This window comes from Lynx canadensis, chromosome A3 (genome assembly GCF_007474595.2).
Source record: "Lynx canadensis isolate LIC74 chromosome A3, mLynCan4.pri.v2, whole genome shotgun sequence".
Taxonomy (NCBI): domain Eukaryota; kingdom Metazoa; phylum Chordata; class Mammalia; order Carnivora; family Felidae; genus Lynx; species Lynx canadensis.
The window spans coordinates 34,168,922-34,184,358 of NC_044305.1; the positions used below are offsets into that span (position 1 = coordinate 34,168,922).

Sequence of the window (15,437 nt, forward strand, 5' to 3'; positions counted from 1 at the left end):
AGTGAGGTCGTCAGACTATCTCTGGTGGTGGGAGGTACCATGTGCCACAACTTTTGATGCAGTTGGTGCCCATGGGAACAAAAATAATATCAGTAGAAAAAATAATGCCACCAGGAGTAGAGAGCAATGGAAAAGCAATAAAGACGATCTCCTTGGCTTTTAGGCCCCAGGTTCCTGATGTCTTATATTATATGTATCTTTTTTTTTGCTGCAGTTTGCACAATTTTTCCTTCAATTGCAGGAAATCCCCAGTGTCCTTGATAAATTCTCTTATTTCCTAGGCTAGCTTGACTTGTGCTTTTGTCAATTGCAGCATAAAGTTGTTTGAATCACATAGTCTTTTGAAAGTAATTATGCATCTTTCCTTGATATTACATCATTTGAGTAATATAATTTTCTAGTGTCCCAATAGTGATAATACTGGATCCTAATATGCTCCCTGTCTTTTGTCTTCTTTTGATAGCTATATTTTATTTGACAACCATTTCTCGCTGAGGATGAGATGAACACTTTGACTATAAGATATAAGACTGTCACTGCCACCTAAAAAAAGAGAAACTGTGCCAGAAATTTTACCAAAATTCTAAATGTTCGATATACTATCATTTAATGCAGTGACTTCTCTAATAGTCCTTTTTGCTTTTATTTTTTTTAATTTTTTTTAACGTTTATTTATTTTTGAGGCAGAGAGAGACAGAGCATGAACGGGGGAGGGGCAGAGAGAGAGGGAGACACAGAATCGGAAGCAGGCTCCAGGCTCCGAGCCATCAGCCCAGAGCCGGGCGCGGGGCTCGAAATCATGGACCACGAGATTGTGACCTTAGCTGAAGTCGGACGCTTAACCAACTGAGCCACCCAGGCGCCCCCCCTTTTTGTTTTTTTTTTTTTTTTTTTTTTTTTCAACGTTTATTTATTTTTGGGACAGAGAGAGACAGAGCATGAACGGGGGAGGGGCAGAGAGAGAGGGAGACACAGAATCGGAAACAGGCTCCAGGCTCTGAGCCATCAGCCCAGAGCCTGACGCGGGGCTCGAACTCACAGACCGCGAGATCGTGACCTGGCTGAAGTCGGACGCTTAACCGACTGCGCCACCCAGGCGCCCCCCCTTTTTGCTTTTAATGAAAGCCTTAGTAACCCATAGACCATCTTTTGCCGTGAAAAGATTCTTTACTGTACCATTAAGACAAATGCTCAGTGATATGAATTCTGATGCATGCCAGTAAGTGAGAGAAATGTGCTCAGCCAGGCAATGCAACTCTGAATGAGCTGCACAATGTCCCTTCTTACTTAAATCCCAAACCGTTACCTGCCTCTGAACAGAGGTAATGGGAATGATACTGTTAGCAGTGACGGCAGTAGGGGGATTGCCAAAAAATGAAAACTAGGTGGACAGCTATTTAAAATTGTTAGGACCTTCATATATCTCACAAATAAAATATATCTTATGTAAAGTATTATTTATTCCAGAAACCTTTTAAAACTTGATTAAATACGATAGATGGAGAGATTGAGGCATCCGAATGAGGCCCTTTGGAAGTACTTGCTTTTAGATTATTATCATTTGTCAGTCCTTTTACTTTATTAGGGTAACCATTGACTCATAACTTTTATGTGTATTCAGTATTCCTTTTAGAATATTTTTCTTTCCCAAAGAACTCACTGCATGAAGACATGTTTCAGAGGGCGGAGGTTACAGTCTGCCTTTTCTGTGTGACTCCAGCTGCTTGGTATCAGGTCACAGCCATGGTCTGGGTGGATGCCTTGCATGCCATGATGCCCTGAGTGCCATTTACAACACGCAGTCACTGTGTGGCACTTTGTTTCTCTCAATAGGACTGATAGTGACCACCAGCCTGTGCTTGAGCTCAAACCACAAACAAATCTCTCCCCTTTTTAAAGACAATGAGCACAAATACTCTAAAAGAAAGATGGGTTAAGAATGTTAACAGGGGGGCACTTGGGTGGCTCAGTCGGTTGTATCCAACTTTTGATTTCAGCTCAGGTCAGGATCTCATGGTTCATGAGATTGAGCCCCACATCAGGCTTTGCACTACAGCGCTGAGCTTCCTTGGGATTCTCTCTCTCAAAATAAATAAATAAGCTTTAAAAACAAGAATGTTAACAGGAAATTTGCAGAAATGAAAAAGTAGAACAGCCCCAACACATATAAAATGATCCTCCACTATCCTGGTAAATCAGGGGTGTTTATTAAGACCATACAAGATCCCACATTGCATCCATCAGATTTGTGAACATTTTCTGAAAGCCTAATAATAGCAGGTGTTTTTGAGCATTTGGTAAAATGCAAGCTTCCCTACACTGCCAATGGGAACATCGTGTCCTTATCATTTTGGTGAGCAAGTATCAGCATCTGGTACTGATGAAGATCCATGGATTCTAGGAATTCATAATATTGAATATATTCAATATTCTATATTGATAGAGAATCTCCCAGATGTGGCTTAAAGCAATAAGAAATAGGTTTGTACAAACAAGACTTTCTGAAGGAAAAAACTATAAATGTTCATCAATAAAAAAATGGATTAATAAATTATACATTCCTATAGTGGAATAGTATCGTAGGTAAAATTAGTAACTAGACCACATGCAGAAGCAAGGATACATTTAAAGATATAATATTGGTTGCAAATAGTCCCTGGCCAAAGATGCATAAAGTATGATATGATTTATGTAATATTTTAAATATACAAGGGTCCATACCAGGGACCAGCAAACTTTTTTCTGTATAGGGCCAGATAGTAAATAATTTGCCCTTTTCAAACTCTCTTACAACTACTGAATTCTGCTATTGTAGCCTGAAAACAGCCATAGACAATAAGTAAATGCACAAGCATGGCTGTATTCCAATAAAACTTTATTTACAAAAACAGGTGACAGGCTGGCTTTAACCCTCAGTCCTCAGTTTGCTGAATCCTAATTTATCCCCCATGAAAATAGATGTGGTATTGACATCCAGATATCAATATAGAGTCTGGTCCTGGAGAAAGGGAGAAGAATGAAACTAGAGAGAAGCACAGCGTGGAATTAATCTGTACTGCAAAATCTTAAGGATATATTTTTCAAAAAGTACTGAAGTAAATATGACACAGTGTTAACATTTGTTACATTTTGATCTGTGTTACTTAAACTATTCTCTGTATTTTTATGTGTAAGAAAAATACATAATACTGAAAAAAAAGATTAGAACAAATACATTAAAGTTTTAAAGATAACATAACTCTGAACCTTGGGAGGAGAAACAGCTGCAAGAATTCTATTTCTTCCAGAACCCTCTGTCTTTGCCTGTGTATCCCTTGCAGCAAAAGTTAGGCCAAGAAGTTAAGAGTGTGAATGCCAAAGGGAGAAATTTCTCTCTGTTCTCAGAACTAGTCATTATGGTTGAACTGCTTCATGAATGGCATTTGCATCTAGGGCAAGGGTCGAGCATTTGTGATTGGATCTCTCCTTACATTGGTTAAAGCAAGTGTGAGTAGAATTTGTGACCCACTTCTATCAAAATTCCAAGACTTCAGACCTGTACTCTGTGACTGGGCTCACCCCTGTCTCCATCTTATCATTTCTCCTCTAATTTCATCATTATAGCATGTCGATAAGGCGTTTAGTTCATAAACTCCATAGGTTGCTTCATCATCATAGTACAGCAGTAAGGTATACAGATTCCAGGGCCAAATGTCCTGGGTTCAAATCTCAGGGGTGCCTATAATGAGCTGTGTGACCTTATGCCAATTATTGATCACCTTAGCTTTCTCATTTATACAAATGGGGTGGTAGTAACAGAATTTATCTCCTACAGTGCTTGTGAGGATTCAGTGAGCTAATTATTTGCCAAATGCCTAGACTAGCCCCTGGTAAATGCTGAGTCACTGTTTTATATGGAATACATTTAAGTGGATTTACTTGTCTTTTTCATCTTGTTTAACTGTATCAGCCACCTTAAAATTTTCTAGAACAAAATGACAGAGAGCACAATATCTGAGAGTACAGGGTTTGGAGCCCAAGAAACTAGTGATCTAATCCCAAACTGTGACTTTTATTAGCCCTGAGAATGTAATTCACAAGTGCTTTGTAACTTTGAATCCTCCTCTGTAAAATGAGGCTAGTAACAGTACCTACCTCCTAGAGAATTGTTGTGAGAACTAATGACAGTATTATTGCAAGGGACCTAGGTCAGTGCATAGTAAACACTCGAACAGTACTTTTAAGAGTAATGGACAATTGTGAAACAATTGTTGGCAGCATTAAGCAAACACCTAAATCCTGTGCCAAGAATGGCAGAACTGAAATGCCTTTAGAAATGCAAGTGCCTTAACTTTGTGACCCGGTAGGGAAACTTTGTATCCATAATGGTGTCAAGACTGGCTCTTACAGTAAGTGCACCAGAACCTCTGGCAGGGGTGGGGTGTGGAGGCGGGGATGGTGAGGGAATTTCAGAAACAGTCTTGCATATGTTAAGACACAAACAGGTGCATTTAAACTCCAGATGAAATTCCATGGAAGTTGACCTTCAGATCAACTAGTTCAGATCTCTATCTAGTTCAGGTCTCTGTTGTCCCCTTCATGGGAAAAGACTGATCATAGGACAGAAAACATCATTTAAGAAGCTTCAGGGTTGAAACAGCAGAAGTTGGGCCAAACTTAGTGGCAATCATCAGAACCTTGTCTATGAAAGTGGAAAAACAAACCCTCCAGATTAAAATTAGAAGCTGTCCTTCCAGTGCCAAACTCACCAGGGCCCAGTGTTGAATTTATGAGAACACTGCCAGGGTGGGATCAGTCTATCCTGCAGCAAAGCATATGCCATATCTCAGGAAGAGCCAAGGCTGCTTTCAGCGACTTTGGCCATGTCTTTTTAGGCAGGCTGTTCTTAGCGCAGCTGTGAGATCTCTTTGGTTATTCTAAAACAAATAACCAAAATAATTTCTTTATTTGCTTGGGGAGCAAGTAGACAAAGATTAGAATAATGTTTCCTAAACCAGGTCCTGGCACACATTACTACTCAAAATACTCTTCCTGGCCTAGCAGTATGCTAAAACAAACATCAGTATGCCTAAAAAATACAAGGGTTTCTCGAAAAATATGTGGATTCTGAGTCTGAAGATCTGGTGTGGAGCTTAAAGTCCTTCATTTCTACCAAACTTTCCCTCAGTGCTGCAAGTCTACTCTAGAACCTTGCTACCCATAGCATGGATCAGTATAGACTTCACTTGGGATGTGCATTCTCTGTCTCCTACCCAGACTTCCTGAATTAGCCTCTGCATTTCAGCAAGACCCTCAGAGATTTCTATATACATGCAAGTTTCAGAAGCACTGAACATATGAGAATCAATTCCCTCAAGGCATTGGTTGCACATCCTCTACACAATGTAGCTACTTCTGGTACCCAAAAGTTCTGAAATATGTTATCCTGCCATAGCCGACTCTAGCAGTGCTCTGCCCATATCCTTTCCAATCCTTTTCCATCTTCACACACAATACCTTGATGGCTTTCACTTCCAGCAGCCAGCACCCTTGCCTCTGTTGGCTGTTCCTTCTGAATGCTGAAATCCCCTTTGTGTACTATCAAGAAAAGCAGAAGTACCTGGGGATTTCCATCACCTCCAGCAGCCCTTAACCAAGAGTAACAGGCACAGGGACTGCCACATTCCAGCTCTATGCTCTTCATCAAAACTCAACTTTTTTTTTTTTTTTAATTTTTTTTTTTCAACGTTTATTTATTTTTGGGACAGAGAGAGACAGAGAATGAACGGGGGAGGGGCAGAGAGAGAGGGAGACACAGAATCGGAAACAGGCTCCAGGCTCTGAGCCATCAGCCCAGAGCCTGATGCGGGGCTCGAACTCCCGGACCGCGAGATCGTGACCTGGCTGAAGTCGGACGCTTAACCGACTGCGCCACCCAGGCGCCCCTCAAAACTCAACTTTGATGTGTGGTCTACATCAGGATGGAGAAGGCCAAAGTTCCCATGTGCCTGAGTTTGTTTCGTGTCACACCCTTCTACCTTCTTACCTTCTCAGTCCTGCTCAGTCCACTATAAATTTGCCATGGAACGCTTTATAATAAACCCATTCCTCGTCAGTCCTTGGCTCAGGGTCTGCTTCCGGGGAATCCAAAGTAAGATACGTGCTGTTTTAGCTCAGGATGATAGAGACAGAAACCAGTACCCAGGCAAGAGTTGGGTTATTTCTAAAGTTCCCTTGATCACTGCTTTAGTCCCTGAATCTTTGGTTTAGCCTGGGTCAGATTTTTTGAATATCTCAAAGAGCTGCAGGAAGCCAATGAATTCTAGGAATTCCACACGTAGAAATTTAGATGTTCACGTTCTGACAATGTGATGAAAATAAATTGTGCTTTACTTTCTGAATTAGCTAACCGTGGCTGTGTAGTGAGGGTGGTGATGATGCTATCCTTTGGCTGGTTTTATAAAAGACCCATTGTAAAAAGCTAAGCATCTAGAAGATGGGCACTGACCAAAGGCTACAGCCACAGCCACAGCCACCCACTACCTGTGGCTAGTGAATACTTGGAAGGTTGTCAATGTAAATTGAGATGGGCTATCAGTGTAAAATCAATACCTCACTTCAAAGACTAAGTACACAAAAAGAGTACAAGGGGCACCTGGGAAGCTCAGTCAGTTAAGCATCTGACTCTTGATTTCAGCTCAGGTCATGATCTCAATGTCATACGATCAAACCCCATGTCAGGGTCCACACTGAGCTTGGAGCCTGCTTGGGATTCTCCTTCTCCCTCTCTCTCTGCCCCTCCATTGCTCACACTTTCTCTGTCTCTCTCAAAATAAAGAAATAAACACTTTTTTTAAAAAAGAATATAAAATAGCTACATTTTATGTTGATTTCATGATTAATATTTTTGAAATATTAGTTAAAATAAAATATACTACTAAAATTAGCTTGAGGTGCCTGGGTGGCTCAGTCAATTAAGCATTCAACTTTGGCTCAGATCATGATCTCACAGTCATGGGTTCAAGCCCCACACTGGGCTTTGTGCTGACAGCTCAGAGCCTGGAGCCTGCTTTGGATTTTGTGTCTCCCTCTCTGTCTGCTCCTTCCCTGTTCCCACTCTGTCTCTCTCTCTCAAAAATAAATAACATTAAAAATATTTATTTAAAATTAGCTTCACCTGTTTGTTTCTAAATTTATTAATGTGGCGAATAGAAAAATTTAAATTACATACATAGCTGATGTTGTATTTCTATTGGGCTGGCTATAATAGAGATCTTATCTTTCAACCTAGAAGGTCAGACCCAGTTAAGTTTCCCCAACTCTTCATAATGCCTTCACTGTACCTATTTCTGGTATGGAATTGGCCCCTTAGTAAACATATGATATGGTACATTGACCTCAATTACAGATACTTTCACTGATGCGTAAAGTTGCCATGGAGGTAGAAATGTCTAAAGTCTGACCTTTAGCTCAGAAAATATTATACAAGAAGCATATTGTAAAAACCAGGGCCAGTAGGTAATTACTCTTAGTTTAAAATGATCAAATTTGAGGAAATTTATTTTAAAGCTATTAAAGAGTTATTCCAGTGCTTATTTGCTTATACATGAAATTTCGTGGTCAGCTATTTTCCTTCCCTCACAGTTACTCTGGGTCACATCTTCCAAGTCTTCCACCAATAGTGTATAGAGTTCAAGGCCTCCAAAATTACCTCCTAAACTGGGATAGCTTCCTAGCTGAGTTCCTTCTTTTTGGTTTCTCAGCCTCAACTCCATTCTCCACATGGCCAAGAAAGAGATAATCCCCCTAACGCACAATCCAGCCTCGGCTCTCCTCCTCTCTCACCCTAAAAAAGGCCTTCAGTGCTATGGAATTTCTTGCTAGATTCTCTCTGGATACCTCAACAGACATTAAATGCTCTCCATACTCTGCCCCAACTTTCCTTTTTTTCACTGCAACTACCCTTATTTTTTGCAATTCCTATGAGACTACTCACCATTCTAAGTCTTACCTCTGATTCTTCTCCCAGACAGTTTTCTTTACTTAGAATTCCTTCTTCCTTCTTCCTTCTTCACCACTCTATACCCCAAGTCCTATCTAAAATGTTACTGTATTACATGATGGTATATTATCAATACCTTAAGTCAGAAGGCAAAATACGGAAGACCAACAAAACAAAGTAGAAATAAACTAGATGGAAAAGCTGTTGAACTAAAAAACCACAGTTTCTTAGCTCTCATGTCCTCTTCTCTTAAAGAATTGGGGGGGGGGGTAGAGTGGATGCACAATGTTAATTCTGTGTTCAAAATTATCACCCAGAATGGAACTTCAACTTTTTTTGTAGATTTATTCTTTTCTGTTTTCTTGGAAGCCAAGTGAGAACACTGGTGAGCAGTGTGAGGTAGGGATTGGATTAGGGGAGTAGTGAGAGGCTGCTAGAATTGCTGGGGAGACAGAGTATGGTATACAGTATGACTTTGTGACTGCAACTGATTTTAAGAACTTGTAGAACTATATAACTAACATTTTAAAGTTCCCTGGTATAGCTGCTTTGGCTTGAGTAGCAAAGTAGGAAGATTACATTTACAGGTGCGTTGAAAATATATTTGACTCTATCTTAAACTCTTCGGTAACTCTTTCTCTCTTTACAATGCTAGGAAACTAGTAAAAGTACTTGGTTACTGAAAGGCAACATACCAGTTTTCTATCAGTAAGGATTTTTAAAAGCAGACAAAATTTTGTTTATGTGAGAAGAACATTTCCTTCAAAAGGAGCAGTTACTCAGGGCTTTAAATTTAATTATGTCATTTTTATAAAAAAGAAAGAAAGAGAGAAAGAAGACAAGTAAAGGAAAGAAAAGAAAAGAAAAAAGAAAAGGAAAAAGTCCCTAAGGCATACAGATTGAACTAATTTGTCTTCCTGGTAGCCTAGCTAAAAACATGTGTCTAGAGGCTGTACAGTATGCAAGCTAATGCAAGTGTGATTTACATCTTTCAGGAATGGACAAATGAGGTTTTCAGTTTGGCAACAAACCTGCTGGCCCAAAACATGTCCAGAGACGCATTTCTGGAAAAAGCGTAAGTAGCCCTAATTTTATTGCTAAGGGTGTTGCTTCTTCTGAGTCAGTTTCCTTTCTCCTTTGTGAGTTTTTTGTTTATGCTGCACTGGCTTCTTACATTGATAAACATAAACTTCCCTTTGGGATTTGTTAGAGAACTGATACCTCCAGTGTTTAGAATTGGTAAACTTCCAAGAAAGATTGCTCTTTCCTCCAAGCTGCACATCCGTGTTAGGCTGAGCTCTCCTGAATGTCAATGCCTTTGACACACAATAAGGAAACACGTCCAAATCCTGGCAGCTGTGTTCAGAACCAAAAATTATTAATTTCAGAGGGTCCTCTGCTTCTACATACATATGCCTGTGTCATATCAATTATTTATCTGAAGAAGGAAAAGAACAACATACAGGACTCATTTCTCTAGAGTCTTAGATCTCTGATAGATTCTATAATAACTTCCCTGCCTACTTAAGTCATAAACTGATGTCCTGATTCTTGCCCACAGATCCCAGAAAGTGTTAGTAAGAAAGGAGAAAGAGAAAAGATGCAGAGGAAGGCACAGAATGAAAAGGAGGAGGAAAGACAAGCAAAACAAGATTACTCAATCGCCCTGGAATTACACAGTCTTTCTAAAAATAATTTGACCAAGGAAAATAATGATTTTTGCCAGATGAGCAGCAAGGAAAATTTGCTGTGTTCACTTTGGAGGCTATGGATGTCCAGGGGGTTGGAAAGCCTTGAAATCAAAACCACAAGCAGAAACATTACTAGGTGGTCCTCTGTTTACTTATTAACTTTCTCTTTTCCCTGTTCTTCTGTAAGACATACCCACCATTCCAGACCTAAGACTCCAGCCTACATTTCTTTCTTACTCTTCTATGAATTGCTTTTACTGTTAATACTGCACAGGTCATTACTTAAATGCTTTTTCATCTGATCATCTCCTCTCTAGTTTGTCACCTTGATGACCTTTCTAATGCCTCTCCCTACCCGCTGCCTTTCTTCTCTCTTTTTACTGTCTTTGAGTTTATCGCCCTTCATCTATGAGAACTTTCTAGAACATCTAATGTACCAGGTAGAGTTAGTGGAAGAGGACACAGATAAAGAAGACATTGTATCTGAAACATAGCATGTTATAGCTAGTAAAACATCTAATTGGCTAATCATTGTCTATTTCGGATATCCCTTTCAAACAAGTGTATCCCTATGAATAGCTGCTATGGGCATTCTAGAACATGCCTTTTGATGAACATGTTATAACCATTTCTGTTGCATAGATATCTAGATATGGGATTGATGGGTCATAGCATGTGCAGTTTCCTAAAGTGGTAATCCCAATCCACACACCCATGAGCAGCATTCAAAATTTCTGTTGCTCTCTCTCTATCCATATGTCCATAAGCAGTTGAAGAGGTAAATACAGTAGTTGTATTGACACAATGGAATACTTTGCAACAATGAGAGTAAATGATCTACAACTATAAGCGAAAAATAAGGATGGATCTCAAAAATATGAGAAGCCAGACACAAAAGAATGTTATTCCATTTATATAAAGTGCAAAACAGGCTAAAATGAAATCTATGTTGTTTAAAGTCACAATAATGGTTCCATTTTGGGGACTGGGCTCTGGAAAGGGGCACTAGAGGAGCTTCTGGGATGTTGCTAAGGTGATCATGTTCTAGTTCTTGATCTGGGTACTGATTGCAGAGACCTAAACAGTTTGTAAGATTCAGTAAACTGTACATAGGCATCAGCCCTTTTCTATGTATTTTATTCCTTAATAGAAAGCATTTTAAAGATTAAACACTTGTTTTTCTGCTTCTCCAACAGCTATACGAAGCTTAAGCTGCAAGTCACTCCAGAAGGGCGCATTCCTCTCAAAAAGTAAGCTTCGGGAGCCCTTCCCAGTGTTCATGTGCTTTTCTCAAAGATTTGACTCCATGCCATGGCTCTGTTTCATTTATCCACTGGCCCAATGGGAGCCTGAAAATGCATGGTAACCTTGTTCTCCCTCATGCTCCATGTTCATGTCAATGCAGCTAGTTTCCTCATAGGGATTTTCCTGTGGCATCATTTTCAAGAAACAACAAAGCAGGAAGTGGGTAGAAAGGGTGGGAAACCTTACTGCTAAACCCAAAAGGCCATCTGAGATTCAGATCTATTCTAGGAATAGAAATTGGGCAACTTCAATGCCTCTTTCTACCAAGATGACGCTAGCCTTGAAGGAGGAGCTGCAAACTCAAATGTCAACAGAAACCAGGCAGGGAACTTACATGATGATGCAGGCCAGGAGTGGGAAGAACTAGAGTAAAACTTATCTAGAGGAGACAATGACAGCTCACCTCTACCATATTCCTTGTGGGACCAGTGGGCTCTGGATGCTAGATTTTGTCATGTTTCAATAGAATCCATAAATTCAAATTATTGAATAAAATCCAGTTTTAATGCAGTACTTAAATATTATTTTGTTAATAAATTGACCTCTCTTTTATTGAAGTATAGCTGATGCACATAAATTTTATTTTTTAAAACCAAATTACTGACCAAAGGAAATACGTCCTTAGTCTTTAACCTTTGACTTACTGGTAGGCTCTTATTCATAACAATGTTAAATTATTATTATTATTATTATTATTAAGAGTAATTCATTATTTACTAATAATATTAATAACCTACACCTTTAGAGCAATAGGTAGCAGCAAAAGAGAAAGAGTTATCAAGGATTTATTTAAGTACTTAATATTAGAGGCTACTTAGTGCCATGGTTTTTCATTGGGTCATCACCTTTGCCTCAAAAGGTTGATTTTATATTAGATGTTGTGATTTTGAAAAGCACATACATAGATCTTTTTTAGAACATATATGCAGATGCATGAAGCAATGCATATATTTTAATTCTTAAAAGATGAATGACGAGGAGGTTTGATTCAATGGGATGTTTCTAATGGGTGTCATCGGTAAGTGTGTGGTCCATATCTCATGTGTTGTGACTTCATTTCACAGCATATACCGCTTGTTCTCAGCAGACCGGAAGCGAGTTGAAACTGCTTTAGAGGCTTGTAGTCTTCCATCTTCAAGGGTGAGCATGTTGCTTTTCTGGAATTAGTAGTATTAAACAGCTGTAATAATCATACTGAAATATAGCTTGCCCTCATATTACCCAAACATTTTTTAAGAAGTCCTTAGGACTTAATATTAATATTTACAATATATGGGGCCACTGTAATTATATTTTCTTTCATTCCCATAAACCCAATATTTTATCTACAAAGATCCTTGTTCTTTGTAAATAGTAATTTTTTAGAAACATCTAATATAAAAAGATATGGGCCAAAAAGTATTATTGTTAAGAATTTAAACTTCTCATATTAACAAATCCTTTGTTGATGTCCATTGAGACGTTAGCTAATCAGTATGGATTGTGATTAGGAAGATATTTAAAATATCGATCCATCTTATTCTAACCATTTAAAATGTCTAGTTTTAAGACTTGTAGGTTAATAAGAAATTAACATGAGAGTACATGTTTATAAATAAATATATTTACATTCTCTGCTGGGCTGTGCTCACACAGTTTTTGCATGGAGGGATGCAGAATGAATCTGGAGACTGCCTACTTTGCTCATAAGGTGGTAAGATAGAGGAGAGAAGAGACCCAACACATTCAAGGCACTCAATGTATGTTGCCCACCTAAAATAATTTGCCTTCATTTCAGTGCAGTCCTATATAACTGGCTCTAAAATGATTTGTTACCATTATTTCTGGGAGAGCAGTCTATTATATAAAATCTTTTTCTCAGGCTATATGCAGAACTCGCCTTTCTATTGCAAATTATTTTTATCCTAGTATCTAAGCAACAAGTAAGCTCTTTCCCAAGGATAACACTTAAACTATAGGAAGAACCTTCTAGCCTCTTGAAACACTCTGGAAATGTTCAGTTTGCACTGAATGAAGTTGAGAAACCATTCCTAAACTTGTTAAGTTATGAAAAAGTATTGAGTGCTATTATTAAATGTAACAGCCCATTCTTATTGTCAATACTTTTTAGGAAAATGCAGTTTATTAAGAACTTCAATAGGTAACAGAAAGAAAAAGAAGAGTGCTCCCCCATTCTGAGTTTCCTGCTATAGGTGGGAAAAGTGGGTGATGCTACAAACCTGGACAGAGCCATGGAAAGGCTCCCCCAAACATGCTAACCTTCCGTTGAATATGTAAACTGAAATGATCGAATTTGCTCATTGTTGCTCTTTCCTAGATGCTTTGGGGTAGGAAAGATGTGCCAGTTCAGGTCCCATCATTGCTCAACAAATATTTCTTGAGCTCTTATACTACCTGCCCTCAAGCCCTGAGAATGTGTTAGTGAACAAAACATAGTCCTAGCATCCAAGGACCATACAGTTTCCGGGGGTGCTCCTCAAACACGTGGATTGACATATATGTAAATGAGTGGGTGGGGGGGGTGTTGCTGTGAGCAAAAGGAATGGAGTGCTACCATTGTGAATAAGGGAGAATCAGTCCAGAAAAAGAAAAGGATATGTGCTAAAACCCTGAGGCTGGAACGAATTTACTGGTCTTAATAACAATGACAAAGACTTCTGCATTTAAGCACAAAAACAAAACAAAACAAAACAAAACAAAAAAAAACAAAAAAAAAACCTTGAAGGATGAATTTAGAAAACCATGAAAATTTTTTTTCCTCTGCAATTACTCTTGATTTTACCTTTACTGGATAACATCTTGTGAATATAATGCTCAAAAATTTTAACTTACTATAAATCTAGCTAAAGGAAAGAAAGAATAGAAATTGACGCTGAATAGAAAATCAAATCCATCAAGCAATTCTCTGTAAATTGCAATTTTCTAAACAATTGGATACTGAAAATTCAGTCAATAAATATAAATTGAGTTTTTACAATCCACTATGTCTACTATAGGATCATGCTTTCAGACCAATATTAGCTGGAGATATTTTAAAAAGAAAATGAGATTCAAATAAGAGTTTTGTTAAAAATGAAAAAAATATTTATATTTAGTAAATTAGATGTTATGACAATTTCCTGAAAACAAATTGGAGATTAAAAAAAAACAATCAGCCTCTATAATGAAGTCTTAAAAGATCATTATTCATAGTATAGTAAAGTATACTTTACTTGGGGGACTTGTAGAATTAGAATGCTTTAAAAAGACCTAAAATCCAAAGACAGGTTAAGAGCTGGGAAATAAATGTTTCCATGAACTGATATATTTTAAAGCCTTGTAATTTCATATCTACAGAACAGTGATTCTAGAAAAAAAATACACTAATTAGCAAAACGATTCTGGATATACTGACAAGAGGTGTTTCAAACACCCCACAGAAGAAAAGGCGACATAAATGGTAGATAGGGCCGCATATTTGGGAGCCTCATTTCAGAGCCAGTGGTCGTTCAGACTAGATTTAATTGTGTTCTGTAAATAGTACTTTACCAGAAACACAGTGGATATCCTGTTGAGATTTTTTAAACATTATCTTTGTGCACATTGTTAGGAATAATTAATGCACTTTAAGTTGTATCCTGGCCAACTGGAACCACTGGAATAACACATTCCTTTAGAGGGTACTCCTTTAGAGACTACAGTTGCTTGCCAAAGTTACCTTAATTGTTAAAAAGTAGCACTGTATCTAAAAAGAGAGACAAAGCAATTACTGTCTTTCTATTAATAACCCAAACATATTTTCCAGGGAGACCTTTGAACACCTTTCCATATTCAGAAAATTACCACTTTACCCATAAACGTTTTGAGAACTCAAAGTGGTTTTCTTGAACCAAATTCCCTTTGACTTAAGACTTATTAACTTGAAAATAGTTCAGTGACATTTGGATTTGTATTATAGTCACTGCATAGCACTGTCACTTTTTAAAAAAAAAATTTTAATGTTTATTTTTGAGAGAGAGTGAGACAGAGTGCAAGTGGGGGAGGGGTAGAGAGTGAGGGAGACACAGAATCCGAAGCAGGCTCCAGGCTCTGAGCTGGCAGCACAGAGCCCCACGCAGGGCTCGAGCTCACGAACCCCATGAAATCATGACCTGAGCCGAAGTCGGACGCTTAACCAACTGACCCACCCAGGTGCCCCTAGCACTGACACTGTAATGAACTGACACTGTAATGACACTGTAATGAACAAGATAGGAATAAATCAATGGGTAGTTGATCCCTGAACAATACAGATTTAAGTCACACTGGTCCACTTACATGTAGATTTTTTTTTCAGTAAATACTGTACAGTACTATAAATGTATTTTCTCTTCCTTGTGATTTTCTTTGTAATATTTTCCTTTCTCTAGGCTATGTCATTGTAAGAATACAGGATAGAATATATATAATACACAAAATCTGTGTTGATCGACTACTGTTAT

At 38.4% G+C, this 15,437-nt stretch overlaps 1 protein-coding gene across 3 annotated transcripts in view; it reads left to right on the plus strand.

Moving 5' to 3' along the window:
- Positions 1-15,437, plus strand: part of PLCB1 (phospholipase C beta 1) — a 702,980-nt gene that overhangs the window by 473,450 nt on the left and 214,093 nt on the right. For all 3 annotated transcript variants that reach the window (XM_030310083.1, XM_030310080.1, XM_030310081.1), the window contains exons 5-7: positions 8,977-9,056; positions 10,869-10,922; positions 12,042-12,117. In XM_030310083.1, coding sequence (XP_030165943.1) covers positions 8,977-9,056; positions 10,869-10,922; positions 12,042-12,117 — 210 coding nt within the window. The remainder of the gene's footprint in view (positions 1-8,976; positions 9,057-10,868; positions 10,923-12,041; positions 12,118-15,437) is intronic.